At 47.0% G+C, this 15152-nt stretch overlaps 1 protein-coding gene across 1 annotated transcript in view; it reads right to left on the bottom strand.

Annotated features, from left to right (window-relative positions):
• Positions 1-14559, bottom strand: part of LOC142041190 (uncharacterized) — a 29151-nt gene extending 14592 nt beyond the window's left edge. The window contains exons 1-4 of the mRNA XM_075049846.1: positions 14230-14559; positions 3860-3919; positions 2783-2873; positions 1247-1315 (exon numbers count right to left, since the gene is read on the bottom strand). Of these exons, the coding sequence (XP_074905947.1) occupies positions 1247-1315; positions 2783-2873; positions 3860-3919; positions 14230-14559 (550 nt within the window). The remainder of the gene's footprint in view (positions 1-1246; positions 1316-2782; positions 2874-3859; positions 3920-14229) is intronic.
• Between the last annotated feature and the right edge of the window lie 593 nt (positions 14560-15152).

Here is a 15152-nt window from a genome sequence, read left to right as displayed (position 1 = left end):
TTCCTGGAAGAGCACATTTCACTGCTCTGTAAATGTCCACACTAAACAGGACCACCACAATCACCTGGCTGAGCCCCCTGCACAGCCCAGGCTCCAGGATCGCACCAAGGACTTCTGGTGCTTCAGCTGTGACTTGGTCTGCCGAGCTCTCCTGCCCTGGGCCAGCAAAGCACCTAACGCCTACACGGGCTTCGTGTTAAACCACGCGTGGTTAACCTGTGGTTAACCTTCTGCACGTGCAGCTGGCACCACCGATACCAACAGGCCAACTGACACGAATAAAGCCAAATGTGGATCCATGTACTTTGCTGGGGAGCAAGTAGAGACCTCAGCACCTTAAGCCCTTAGAGACTGTCATGCAGATATTTAACTCTTGATAATCCAAACTCTTGATATTTAACTATATAATCCAAATAATAAAGTGGTCCCAAAATGTCTGTATATTTTTAAATTAAAATTTGCTGTTCACTTACCCTGATCTTCAATTTTAGTGGAGCATCTGAGAGCACTTTAAGACAGTCTTATTGCAGACAGTGCACAAACACCCACATTTTTCCACCTGTCTTCCAACTCCCAACTTCTATCTTAGCTTCTAAATTACTCTAATATATTAAACTTACAGGTTTCTCTATTATATTAATCATTTTATCACAGCTAATTAAAACATTTCCGAATGCCTTGATTCCATGACCTGCTTTCATACGGTGATTATAATAACATAATTAGTAGATATGTATATAGGTGTAAGTGCATGGCAGACACTTCAAAATCCCCAGAGGAAAAATGTGAAGTGAGCACAAAGCATTGTTTCATTTTATCTCATTAGGATAAGAGTATATCACCCTTTTATAGCTGTTTACTCTGGGAAGGCCTGGATTAAAGAACCTGTTTGGAACTGTGCAAATTACACAAGTTTTTATATATCCACTGTCAGAAAACTTCATCTATCAAGTCACGCAAAAGTAACTAATCCACATTACACCAAACCTTTAGCAGATCTCAGATCTAACAGACATTTGCTTTCCAAGTCCTATGGATAATACTATGTGTTTTAATAAAAGCCTGGAGCAAAGGCAAGATCCCGAGTAAGAGCTCCCAAAGCTGTCTTTTCCTAAGTAAACAGCCTAAATAGGTGCAAAGATTTTGCTGCCAAACGATGAATAGAGCAAATGGAAAGATGCTGGGCAGTGAGAAGGGGTGACAAGCCCAGCCGGATCAGGTGTGTAAACTGAGCCTCCACATTTACCTTTTTGTTTCAGCCTTTCCTTCCTTAAGTGTCTCTTTTCTCGGCTGCTGATCTTGGTCTGCCAAACTCCTACAACAAAGACCACAGTTCAGCTGAAGTTAGCAAGAAACTTCCTTTACTGCCTTTATTGCTTAGCACCAAGGTAAAGAGCTATATGATAGTTTTGGATGCTGGCTCTAAAAGTGGCATCAGGGCAGCGACTGCTGCCTTGGTCTTGTGCAGCATCTTCCCTGCGTGCAGCCCTTGCTGTCTCTGCAGAAACACGTTACATAAGAAATTCCCATCGTGAACCTGTCTGTCGTGTGTCCTGACTCATGTAACTGCACATATTCTTCTGTCCTTTGTGTCAGCCTGATGTGACACCCCTTTCCCTCAGGGAATATGTCACAACAGAACATCAACCGCCTTGTACGTCTGACAGCGAGAGAAATTCCTGAAAATCTTAACCGTCAAACAAGGCTTCAGTTTACTGGCTTTCTCTAGCCCTGAGCATACCCTATGACTTACTCTGCGATGTGGAGACCCTCTGCCACGCACCTGATTTCCACACACATTCATTCACACCGACAGGGCCACGTTCTGCTTCCACCCATGCTCTCCGTGACCCAAGAAGTCAGGGGAGAGACTGGCAAAAATAGTTAATAAAGGGAAAAACACAGCCCCTGGTTCACTAAGACAAACACTTCCTTTCTCGGAAGCATCCCTGAATAACATGTGAAACAGTTCAGGTGGCTCATCTGTTCAAAAAACGAAACACCCGTTTGACGAAAGCCTCTGCTGTTTCCCCTTCTCCTCCAGCAGCCTTGCAGGCATTCTGCTCCTGACACAAGCGCCCACAGGGAGGACTCTGGGCCAACAGCAGCGAGGGCTTCTCTAGCTCTCACCACCACACTAATCACATTATAATCTTTTAAGCCCAGAAAAGCTTAGAATTTGTTGTTTTCAATATGACCCTTGGTGGGGGGAGGCGGAGAGGGGCTCATGGAATGCAATGTATTTTCCAATGAAATTCTAGCTGCCTGAGCCTTGCTAGCCTCTGCCAGATTTCTCTGCAGATTTGCTTGCAACCAAAGATCTTGGCTCTGTCCACGGGTGTGCTGGAAATTGGCTGTATACTACCCCAGTGCCTTTACCAGCCTCAATCATGGGCACAACAAAAACGCTGCCGGGGAAGACCGCAGCTTCAGCTGCGCGTCAGCATGGCAGAGGCTGCAGGATCGAAGTTAGAGCATGAAGACAGGAACCCGCTACCCAGTGGACCTCTGACCACTTCAGAAATGCTTCCTCACCTGCAGATTTGCCATCCCTGTGAATGTGGTAAGGTTCTGAGAAGTGTGGCAGGAAAGCACATGGTCCCTGTCCGTGTAGTTACACGTAGTAAGGAGCAGATGATAGAATTAACTCTCAAAGTGGCAATTCTACCCAATAATGCAGAAGACTAGAATAGTAAAGAAGACCTCCCTTTTGAAATATTTCATCCCATGTTATTATTTGGTAATATGAATCAGATAACAGAAGAACCAGATCTTTTGTTACCTTCCTCCTCTTGCAGTTTATCTTTTTCCACAGAAAGCAAATCTTTTGGCACCTCCTTGTCTGAGCACTGGGCTTTCCTCTTCTTCTTAGGCTACAGTATACAGGAGATAGATGGCAGAAAGATAAAACAGGTATTTGTTACATTTCATCATGAAGAAAAAAAGAGTCAGGGCGATAGTTTTGAAATGGAGACCATACGGTGGAGTCTTTAAGTGGGTGCAAAAGTCTTCCTGAGCAGACTTTATTGCAAACTCCAAACCAATGAATGCTATAGCTTTGGCCTACAAAATTTGACTTATCTGCTAGGTTAGAAAGCTCACGTTTTAATTCAGGCACCTGCTCTATAGTAAGATTTGCATTCATCATTCCTAACACCTTATTTTCTTCCTGTGAAGGAGGAAAACCTAAAATTATTTACCCCCTGTACAATCAGCAACACTGAAATCAGGAGTTAGGACCCTGCCTATGCTTAACCAAAAAAACGCTCATGGAACAGCCTATTGTTAATGAAGGTATCTGCAGTTTACACTCATCTGAAAGGGCATAGCAGTGGCTGAGGCCTTTTTCATATGGCTTGATGAAACAGTAGAGCTAACCTTAAGCCTTCTGTTTTGAATGTTCTAGTTTTAACATAGCGTTTCTTGACTTTTCCAAGGCCAGATACCCCTGCCAGAAACACGCTTCCCTGCCCAGGCTGGGGGGCTGCTCCTCACTTGCCGTGTGCTGTAAAGCACAGACACTTTCCTCCACACCAGTACAAGTGCTCAATGCCCAAGAGAAAACCCTCGCCCAGACCCAAGGAAATGTCCTGTGTCAGAGCTGGAACTGAAATACAGGAGATCCCAGCTCCCTCTTCTGGGCTTGGACCACAAGACCATCCCATTTGTGGTGACAGTGACAAGCACCACAGTGTGAGTGTGCCAGAGTTACTTGGTCTTATGTTCCCAAGTCATCTCTTAAGTGCTCCAACAACGGGAAGAGCAAATTATCTTTAAAAAGGACTATCAAATAAGGAACACTCTTAAAACAAGTGTCTCTTGAAAGTTAATATATAAACTCTAAAACTCTTACTGGTACCTTGAGGAGCTTTTTCTCTCTGATGTTGGCTGATGTTCTAAGCTGGCCATTCACTGGAACCTAGAAGAGGGACAGTAAAAAAATGCATTATGGAATTTGTATGTTCATGGGTGTGTATGTGTAAATATATATATGCACACAATTATTTTAATACATTTTTGTAATACATATGATAGGCTGAAAGACACAGCTAAAAAACCTCCAGTACAAATCTGGGCTAGAATTTGTGGCCTTGTTCCAATCTGAGTTAATTTATTCCAAATTAATTAGTGTTAGCTAAGCCTTTATGAATGTAAATCCAAAAACCCCACATAGATTTATTCCAAAGCAGACATATTTGTGGTTTATCCTAAGATTTGTCTAGGATCAAAGTTGTTTTTCAAATAGGGTAAGCCTGTCTTAAAAAAGCAGCATAGACAGGAGAAGGCTTATTTTAATTCTTGTTTACTGGTTGGGGTGGACCTTATGTTCCCCCTCAAGTGTATCTGACCAACTAAATGAATAGCTTTCATCCTACCTAGATCCTGTAAAGTAAACCACGAAAGTTTAAGGACTTTTCAAATTACAGTGTGATTAATGACTCGGCTGTCTCAGAATTCACTGGCAATGGCCAACCTCCAGCTACAGGGGTGGGAAGGTGTAAATCTGCAGCTGAGACAGCAAGGGCCGTGCCAGCAAGGGCCACTGCGTGCTGCACAGAGGCAGCAGCACCCACGAGAAGGCAGACCCCCCTCCCACAGGTGCCTGCCTCTGTTTCCCCCTGACACACAGCCGGCACCCCCTCCCAAGCTGCTGCTGAAGGAGCTTCAGGTGCCTGCAGTCCCCTTGGGGAAGGGAAGACCGCCGATGCTTTCCACCATCTACTCCTCCTCCCCGCCTTCACCGGTCACCTCTGTCCCCCAGACACTGCGGCAGAGGTTAACCACACGCGCGATACAAGACGAAACCTGCTCTGACTGGGCGGCAGAGGAGCGGGACCCGCTCTGCGCTCTCCCAGATGCTGTCGCAGGGCTGAAGAATAACACCTGCAATTAACGGAGAGACAGAAAACAGCACGCTCTGGGAAGCACTGCACGGTATATCAGGAAAGCTAAACCCTGGTTTGGTTTTTTTTTAAAAAAAATGGTCACTGGGTGGCCACATCCCTTTAGGCGATGGGGACACCACCCCAGATGTGAGAAGCAAAAAGGCTCAGAGCCACCTTGCGACGGGCGAGATTACAGCTCTCACACGGACACACGAGGCAACTTTTCCACAGAGCAACAAGTCTGTGTGTGTGTTATCCCAAAACATCGTCAGGACTTGAAGCAGCTTCTTCCGAGAGATGAACCAGAGTTATTTCTCAGACACCAAAAAAATAATCTCTGCTGACGTTTGCAATAATTAGTTGCCAGCAAATAAAACCCTGTGGGTGATTGCCCGTGCCTGTTCGCAGCAAAGCCAGCGGGGCTGCAGTCCTTCAGCCCTGTTAATGCTTACTTCCTTGGTATTTTGGAGATTTTAGAGCTATTTTTCACAAGTCTCAGAAAGGTCTGATTTGAAGTGCACGTTAAAGACAGCATGACAGGCACCTGCAAGCTGGCAAATGCTTCGTCCCTGCAGGTGCTTGCTTGGAAACCTGGACCAGTTACCAGCTCGTGGTGAACAAGGGTGTGAGCCTGGACCTAGCAGGCTGGCGTTCAACTGGCACACCGCAGTTATTAGGAGGGGAAGCCCCCAGATTGTGCACTTTGCAACATACCACTCTGAACACACAGACAACACCAATTCTGGGGAGAAAATCCCACTCTGCCTGCAGCAGGGAGGGAGGCAGCCTCTCACATAGGATGGGAGACATAAAACACAAAACCCAGGGGAATTTTGGTGAAAATTGGAACCACTTTTAGATATGGCAGATCTTGCACTTACACTATTCTTTCTTTCTCAGCATATGCTTCTGTCCAATTAAATGTGTGAAAATACAAATAGATCATGTCTTAGTGAACAACAATTCCTTTGCAATATAAAATGTTGGGGGGGCAGGGGCATGACTTCCCACTATATGACACAGGACTTCAGGAAAACTGAATGAATACAAGAAGGGATGATTGGGGGAAGCCACACAACATGTAAGCGCAATATTCCTTCCCAATCTCGACAAACCCTGGTGATTTCCCAGCTCGCGTAACAAAATCTTCACCCCGTTTTCTAAAGGCCGTGCAAATGGACCTCCCAAATTCCAGCACTTTCAGCAAGACTTCCACCATTGGGAACAGAAACAGCAGCACCAACTTAGGAGGCAGGGAGGAGGATGCTTTTTTGCCTTCTTTCAGACACACACAGAGGATAAGAGACATCCCACCTCCTGTTAGCCTCTCTTTACATTAAGATGCTTCTGCAAGCATGAGGGACCACAAACAGAGAGGAGGAGCTGTCAAGATTAAGGACACGCAACTGTCTTCTTCCCCCAGGCTGCCATCAGTGAGCAGAGCCCCAGGCTGTACAGAGCCCTCACAGAGGCAGGGAGAACTCCAGAGGGAAAATGTTGAGTGCAACAGAGAATTAGGGAAGATGCAAACTACATTGGCTCTGACAGACTTGTCTCAGCTGGGGCAGGATCACGTTCCTGGACCTTCTCTCCGTATAAATGACAGCAAGCAAGAGGCTGGAAAAACTGCAGCACTTTGTTTTAATGCTTTGCCAATCTGACTGCTTTTACCAGACAAGCACAACATTTCTTACTTAAATGATATTTCATGTGCTAGTCAAACATCCCTCTCTCTCTCCATCACTGACTAAGAGGTTAAAAATATACTGTTGACAGTCATTTACTATATCCCAGGGGTCTTCATGATGACTGACTGGCTATGCAGCCCTAAGTACCCACCTGGGGCTCCTGAACCTTGTTGCGTCCTTCCTAATGAGCAGCTGAGTGCAAGAAAAAGACCAAACCTGAGCACTGACTGATGAACACCAAATAGCCTACCACCCCGGTGATGCTCTTCTTTCAAACCTGAAATATTTGTTGCTTCTCCACCATCCTTCAGGAATAGAAGCAACTCCCTTCTTTTCATCACCAAGTATTTTTACCGAGTTCAGCTTCTTTTCAGTGGAAAGGTATTATTCTAGCCTGACCTTTTGTATTAAATCCTGCCTTTAACCAGCCCCTTTTCAGGCAGTAAGCCTGCTGTAGGCTCAGGAACCCCACCCTACCCTATTCTTCCCTTTCGAAGCCCTTAGGATACAGGATTAGTCATGCCTCTTTATCATGCCGTTTGGCCATTCTGAAAAGGCAAAAGGAATTTTCATGATTTTATTGCACTTAATCTAATGGACTCATTAAAGAGAAATGAATTTTGTCAGGGTAATTTTTTTCTTAATGAAAAATGTAGTTTTGTACAGGGAGAACACGACTAAACCCACCGCATTAAGTGACTGTATAAAGTCATCAGTGCAATTCCAAATACATTAAATATATGCTGAGAAACAGAATCAGGACTTTTAGTGGAATCAGACTTAGCATATTAATTTCTACTCACATTCTGTGGAACAATAGAAAGATTATTTTTAGTTCATGGCCATTTGGTTGGTGACCCAGTGGAACAGGATTTCCCTCCCACCCCCTGCCTTTTTTTCCTTCTTATGTAACCTAAGGTTATATTTCTGATGAGTGCTCTGAAACCTTTATTCTCTTGAGCTAGCATTTAATTTATTTTACGCTGTTAATATTATTCTACATAAAGTCACAAAGAAAGAAGGCAAAGTAAGTGATAGGTCTTCATATGTTAAAAAACACTGGGTTTAATCATTAATGTATAAACCATGTATTCAAAGCCATAAAACTGTACCCCTAGACACTTAACTTTATGCATTTCAATAGTTTTGTAAGACTAATCATTTTTACAATCTATCAGATAAGGAAGACTGCTTTCAAATCTCAGTGCCACCAAATGGTTACAGGATTAATTAAAAATTTTGTGAACATTAGCTTCAGGTTCACTAACTGCCCTTCGTCCCACTTGGGGAAGGTGCTTAAAATTGCCTTCCTTAAGAAAGCATGCAAAGGTTTCCCCAGTAGAGGGATACTAGGACAAAATAAACTCAGCGTATGAAACCCAAGGGGAGCTATTATATGCTTCACACATTGGAAATCAGGGAATTCATTTAAGAACATGAATAAAGATTCAGAAAATTGTTTTCAGCTAACACTTTCAGAAAGCTCGAATTATGTGGGTTGGACACTGGAAATGAAAGGAAGCAAAAACTACCCCATTCTGGCAGGGGGTCTGTGAACACAAACCATTTCCAGATTTAAGAAATACTTCAATTAAATTGTTTCCTAGTACTCATTCCCAGCGCAAAACCCAATATTTTTTCACCTTATGTTACACCACAACATAAATGTGGTGGACTTAGGCCAAAAGGCTATATTGGTACAGCAAAAGCAACACCAGCATGGACTAAATTAAAAAAAAAAAAAAAAAAAAAAGGCAGGAGGGAGGAGGGGAGAAAAGAACAAAAAGAAAAGGACTTTCTAACTGGGGCACTAAATAACCTCCCTGAAACACGCTGTGTTACTACTGAACAAGATATCACTGCACTCTTCAGCTTTCTCAGTAGACCTTCAACAAGGTGAAAACTGAGCAGGAGGTCTTCATCTCTCTCAGCATCCTCTGGAAGATCTGGTCTTCGCTTCCTACGCTACGTGTTATGAGTCGGATATTTGCAACACCGCTTGCAGTCCACTGTTTGCTCTCTGAAGATGGGTTCTTCCCTCCTGCACACAGAAGCACAGGCTCAGCCACTGGGTAAGCAAACCAGAGCGCTGCTGCGGCCGGCCAACAGCTTGTATTGCTCCATCAGCAGACAATGAGCAATCGGCGTGACAAACGCGTTGGGAAATAAAGCAGCACACTGAGTTTCATCCGTTCTGAATCAGATTTTCATAAATGGAAGCAGACTTGCTGGCCAGTCGGGCTTTGCCACATGGTCCTGTGCCGGTGATGGACTTGGGCCTGGGAGATTGACCTCCTAAACCAATAGGAACCAGGTGAATGGGAAAGGACAAGCCTGCGTTTGTCAGAGGAGAAAGGATGGGGTTTAGGCAGAGCAGGACTCCACCAGAGAGACAGGAAGGCACCAGCTTCAAAGAAAATTAATCATTCAGTCCTAACAGCTAGAGAAACGATAACACTGTGGCAGTTTCCGCTAAGGTGACAATGGGAAGCCACAAAAACATACTATGTTTGTTAGCAAAGCAAACAGGCTCTTCACGCATGGCAGAAAAACCTAAAGGCACTTCTTTGGGCCATGCCCGCTCGCAACACTACACACACATACCTGCAAAGGAGAGGGAAAAAAGAGCAGGATCTTGGTTTGTGATCAATATTGTAGAAATTAATCACCTTATTATTAATAGCTATTATTGAGATGTGTTAATACAAAGTTTTCCCTGACAAAATCACTTCAGACAAATGTGTTCCCAGTAAGAAAGAAGAGTCTGTTGGAAGGGAAAATCACATGGGAAATACACGCAATGAATAGACAGAGTTATATGGGAAATACGCACAGGGAATATGTGAAGTTTTTCCCTTCGCTTAAGGCGCCCAGCAGAGGAAAGAAAGAGGTGGTGTTCCCTTCAAGTGGATGCTCCAAGAACCTTGGGAAAATGATCTGAGCCATCAGCACAGAAAACCTGTTCCTCTGCACATATTTGCAGGGATGAAGTTGCCCATAGGAACCCCTTGAGCACTAACAGGTAACAAATACAGGCTGATGACAAGTAGCAGGAGCCAGAACTGCAGCTGTAGCCACTCATATCTGAAAGCAATTCCAAGAGAAAAATTAGAGAAGCAGCCCTAAGATGCTGCTGCCTGTGTTATATATCGTCCCGCTGGCCAGCCTTCCCAGGATACGCGAGAAGCCATATACAGCAGCCATAAATACGGGGAGCTGACAGGTACCTGCCTCAGCTCAGCTGCTCTTACCTTCTGACAAGATGTCTGGGGAAAGACAGAAGAATTTCCCCAGGATGAGCGGATTAAAACCACTGTTGCAAAGAGGGATGAAGAAATCAGTTTCCTGGAATTTGCTATTCTAATTAATTAGAGCAGCATTACAACAAGGGATCAAGGCTCCATTTTGTGGAGGCAATTACCAAAGTCCCACACCTTTCCAGGATATTTCCGAACTCAATTCTCATCTGAGACAGCTGTATGAAAATAATTGTGCAGCCCTGTTACATTGGCATGAAGACTATCGTGTAACCTGAAAAGGTAGGAGAAAAGGTCTATCTGCATACCTCTGGAGCTGAGGGGATTGATCTTTAGTTCTGGTGCTGTTAAGCCACCCCTGCAAGAGGCAAAAAGTATCTCCAGTTTATAAAGACACTTCTGAAAAGCAGAAAGCTTTCTTTTGGGATGTATCAGATAATGCGTATTTTTATAAATTGCCTAAGGAAGATGGTATCACTGCATTTGTGCAAAAAGCGCTTCTTTTGAACTGACAAGTTTGCAGAACAACCCAAAACCTCTGAATAAACGCAAACCCCAAAACTCAACAGCAATCTTGTTCGGATCAGTTGGCTTCCAACAAGTCTTGTTAGCAATTTCCTAGAAGACTCTTTATTAGGGAAAAGGCTATCCTGAAAAAGAATAAACACCCTCCAGCATAATTTCTAGAGATTTTTGTGTGTGTGACAACAGCCAGAATATCGCTTGTTATGTGTGATGCATAACGAGATTACATTCAAGATGTGCTTGTATGATTGTGTTGAGGCCATGCATCCATTTGAACAAAGTTTGTTCAACAGACTTAATTTCACATGGGCTGTGACAGCAATTCAGACTGGGTCTTACAGTGCCCAGCCTGCTCCGAGACTAGAAATCACTCCATCCTGTTACTCTGCTACGTGCAAAATTAACACGTAGTGAGATGAAAGGCTCGAAAGCTGACCGCCAGCAGCACCGGCATCGGGAGAGACTAACATAGTCGTGCACCGTTGGGTTTGAGTGACGTGGAGCTGGGAAGGATTTGGATGGAGGTGGCTGTGGAGGATGGAGGAGGATGGAGGAGGGCTGGGCTGGGGCTGGGAGCTGCAGCCCGGGCAGGAGCCCCACAGGGAGCTGAGGGCACCCTGGGCAGGCGCTGGCTGCCTCTTGTTGTGGGGGATCGGGGCAGGCAGAGGGAAGGAGGTCAGTCCGGCATCAGAGGGACTGCAGCCCTGCAAGAGCAGATCCCGCGGGAAGGCAGTCTCACAGCCCACCCAGGGGGCAGCGGCTGGGAATCACCGACAAACACACATTTCCAAACTGAAAAAATAATTAACCACCTAGTTTCTTTTAATTAAGATCTTGACTTATCCACCACTCCAGGATACGCAGATGTTTGGCTGCTGGGATGTATCAACACACCTGAGCACTGGAGGCGATTCGTCTCTTGGCTTCACACCTCAGCAGGCGGCAGAGAGGGGCTCCCATCCTGCAAAACCTGTGCACCCCACCTTATGGCATTGGCCATGTCTATGGACGGAAGACTTTGTTATTAATAATATCTCTCAGGCTGCCTCCGTAGAGATTTTCATATGCAAATTTGGGCATATTAAAGGTGTTCTGCTGTTCTGGCATCCTTGCATCAGCTAAGTGCCGAAGCAGCATGCAGCGTTTTACACTTACGTAAGGAGATAAAGTTTTTGCCTCAAGGATACGATGTTCCAAAGACAGAGATAACATGATGGGAAATGACAAGGAGCAGTGGAGAAAGCAAAAGAGGGTAGGGAAAAGAAAGCAAAAGAGACAAATAGAGAGGAGAAAGGGCAGGGTACTGTCATGTGCCTGAGTTTTTCATTTCAGCATGTAAGACGTTCTCCCTTGGTTATCTTTGTTTAGGATCTTTTAAGTTATTTTTCTTGATCAGCCTCTTCTCATCCTCCACGTCCTTAGGACCATGTTTTGCCTCCTCTGCACTTACAGAATAACCAGTGGGTCTCATATAGAGGATGATGCTACTCTGTGTAAATGCAACTGCTGAAGTCCGGCCCATAAAGAGTAGGAATCTCTCAGTGCAGCAAAAGACGAGATTAATGATAGAAACTGCAGATGACTGTAAACAAATTTATCCCTTCAGTTTATCTCTTTCTCTTCTTCTTTGGTTTCTGTTATTCTGGCCTGTGAGGTACAGCATCTCTGACCAGAAAATATCTATTTGAATCAATGTCTTCAGCTTGAACTAATAACCCCGCCACCATTACAGCACCGGGTCTGTCTCTGACAACAATGTGGGTGTCTACCCCTTTCTGTCCCGCACTGCCTCCAATAATTGGTGTCTCTGCAAAATTTTAATTCATTCTGCAGCCAAGTCATCTAGTATCGATGATTATAAAGCTATAATAAAATTGTTATTGAAATCCCTCTTCATCCCTTGACACAGGCAGTTCTGTTTGGATTGCTTTTTGATTTGATTGTTCTTTACTAATTCCGGGATACCTATGTTGTCAGGCCACGATTCTGTTCTCACTGATGAAAGACAAAATACACTAAAATGGAATAGCCTATTAAAATGTAACTACAATACAACTAAAAGTTAAAACTTCCATGACCGAATAATAAACCCGTGAAAACTAGTGTTATGATGGAAAGCCTGACACATTTGTGTTCATGAAGAACAAAACCACCTATTTTATAGCCCACCTAAAAAAACCCTGCAAATTAATTTTGTTTGTCTTTCTCAGAAGTGAGACCTAGGACATACTAGTAACAGACAAAAATGTTCAGAAATGCTTGATGTATTAATTTTAAGTACATACTTATGTTCAGTATGTTGCCCTGAGAGCTTTACTTCCCATATCGCAATACCTTGGACAAATTGTTTTCTGTAAATTATGCTGAGATTTTCTGCTACAGACAGCTTACAGCAAGTCAGTGACACAATCATGACAATGTCATATGGAAACTTGATCGCAGTGCATCATGTCAAACTCACAACATATACTCAACAAGGTGCTCGCAGCTACAAGAACATATTAATGCGGTAATAGTATTAGTAGCTGACATACGTATTAGTAGCTCACAGCTACTAGCACATATTAATGCAATAAAAATGAAGCTTTGATTCAGAGTAAATACACATTATTAGCACATTGTATTAACGCCACAGCAGAGATACTATAGTCGCATTGTCCTTCTTAATATGATGGACATTAACTGGAGTTTTCTTAATTCCCTGCAGATGGGATCAAGCCCATATAGAGTTACAGTGTTAGACAAAGCGGCAGAAGAAAGGCCAATACCAGCAATCCCAGGCTCTAGCAACCTGCTGCCTTGCACTGTAATCCTGATGCCACCACAGGGCTCAGAGAGGAATGCTGAGCCCCCTAACCCCTAAACCACCCAAAGAGGTTTGGGGGGCTGCATCTCTAGGCAAGACAGGCTGCCGAGGTGTGCGAGATGGGATGGGATGGGATGGGAGGGGATGGGATAGGGCAGGATGAGATGGGACGGGATGGGATGGGATGGGGTGGGATGAGATGGGATGAGATGGGATGGGATAGGATAGGATGAGGTGGGGTGGGATGGGATGGGATGGGATGGGATGAGATGAGATGGGATGAGATGAGGTGGGATGGGATGGGATGAGATGGGATGGAGTAGGATGAGGTGGGGTGGGATGGGATGGGATGGGATGAGATGGGATGGGATGAGGTGGGATGAGATGGGATGAGATGGGACGGGATGAGATGGGATAGGATGAGGTGGGGTGGGATGGGATGGGATGAGATGGGATGGGATGGGATGGGATGGGGTGGGATGGGGTGGGATGGGGTGGGATGAGATGGGATGGGATAGGATAGGATGAGGTGGGGTGGGATGGGATGGGATGGGATGGGATGAGATGAGATGGGATGAGATGAGGTGGGATGGGATGGGATGGGATGGGATGAGATGGGATGGAATAGGATGAGGTGGGGTGGGATGGGATGGGATGGGATGAGATGGGATGGGATGGGATGAGATGGGATGGGATGGGATGGGGTGGGATGAGATGGGATGAGATGGGGCGGGATGAGATGGGATAGGATGAGGTGGGGTGGGATGGGATGGGATGGGATGAGATGGGATGGGATGGGATGGGGTGGGATGGGGTGGGATGAGATGGGGCGGGATGAGATGGGATGAGATGAGATGAGATGAGATGGGATAGGATAAGGTGGGGTGGGATAGGATGGGATGGGATGGCTGTAGCCCTGCGGGGCTGGGAGCAGGGGGTGCACCCCGGGCTGCCCGGCGGGGCTGCAGAAAGCAAGACAGGCAGGAGGAAAAGACGCTGGGGAGGAGAGAGGGAAGGAAGCTGGTCCCCGGGGAGACCCCCGTGAGCCGCCCCCCCGCCGCCCTTACCTGCGCCGTGCGCCTTTGTTCCTCCGGCTGCCGCGCCGGCAGCGCCGCGGCCGCCCCCGCGGGGCCATCCTCCTCCTCCTCCTCCCCCTCCTCTTCCTCCTCCTCCTCCTCCTCCTCCTCCTCCTCCCGCGCCTTCCCGGCGGCGCGGCGCCGACGCCGACGCCCCCCCCGCTCGGCCCGGCCTCGCCGCAGGACCCCCCTCAGGACCAGCAGCGCGGCCGCCCCCAGCACCAGCGCCGGCCAGAGCAGGGCCAGCAGCCCCCCCGGCAGCCCCGCCGCCGGCACCAGCTCCCCCGCTCCCAGCGCCAGCCGCACCGCCGGACCCAGCATGGCCGACCCCGGGGCCGCCGCCGGTTCCCCCCCAGCCCCGCCGGGGAGAGGCGGGCTGGGGGCGGAGGGGGGGCGGGACGCGATGCTCCGCTCCGCTCCGCTCCGCTCCGCCGCGCACGGAAAGTTGTTGCCGGCGCCGCGCCGGCTGCCGCAGGGGGGAGCGGGCAGCAGTGCGGCTGCGGGGCCGGGCCGGGCGGAGGAGCCGAGGAGGGGGGGTCCGGGGGGGGAGGACACGTCGGTGCTGACGGGAGTCTCGTTGCGAAGGGTTTGGCCGGGAGGGCGGGGAGGGGGGACGGGGGACGGAGCCCGGGCGCTGCGTGGCGGGGGGGGGGGGTGTCTTGCGTGGGGTTAATGCGTGGGGTGAGGTTCTGCTGTGGAAGGAGGAAAGCGGGAAAGGGAACGCGGCCGCGGTGCGGCTCCAAGCAGCGGGGCTGCGGGGCAGCGGCATCGGTTTGGGGGCGGGTGTCTGGTCGAGGCACAGCGATGGTGGCAAGTGATGCGTTTGTCCAAAATTCTCCCGTCCAGGCAGAAGACTCTTTAGGAATGTGCTTCTGCGCTCAGGCGCCGTTACGAATATGTCAGTATCCAGCAAC

This window comes from Buteo buteo, chromosome 17 (assembly GCF_964188355.1).
Source record: "Buteo buteo chromosome 17, bButBut1.hap1.1, whole genome shotgun sequence".
In the NCBI taxonomy this organism is placed as follows: Eukaryota; Metazoa; Chordata; class Aves; order Accipitriformes; family Accipitridae; genus Buteo; species Buteo buteo.
Note: the sequence above shows the minus strand (reverse complement) of the source record. Positions and strands in the feature narration are given on the sequence as shown.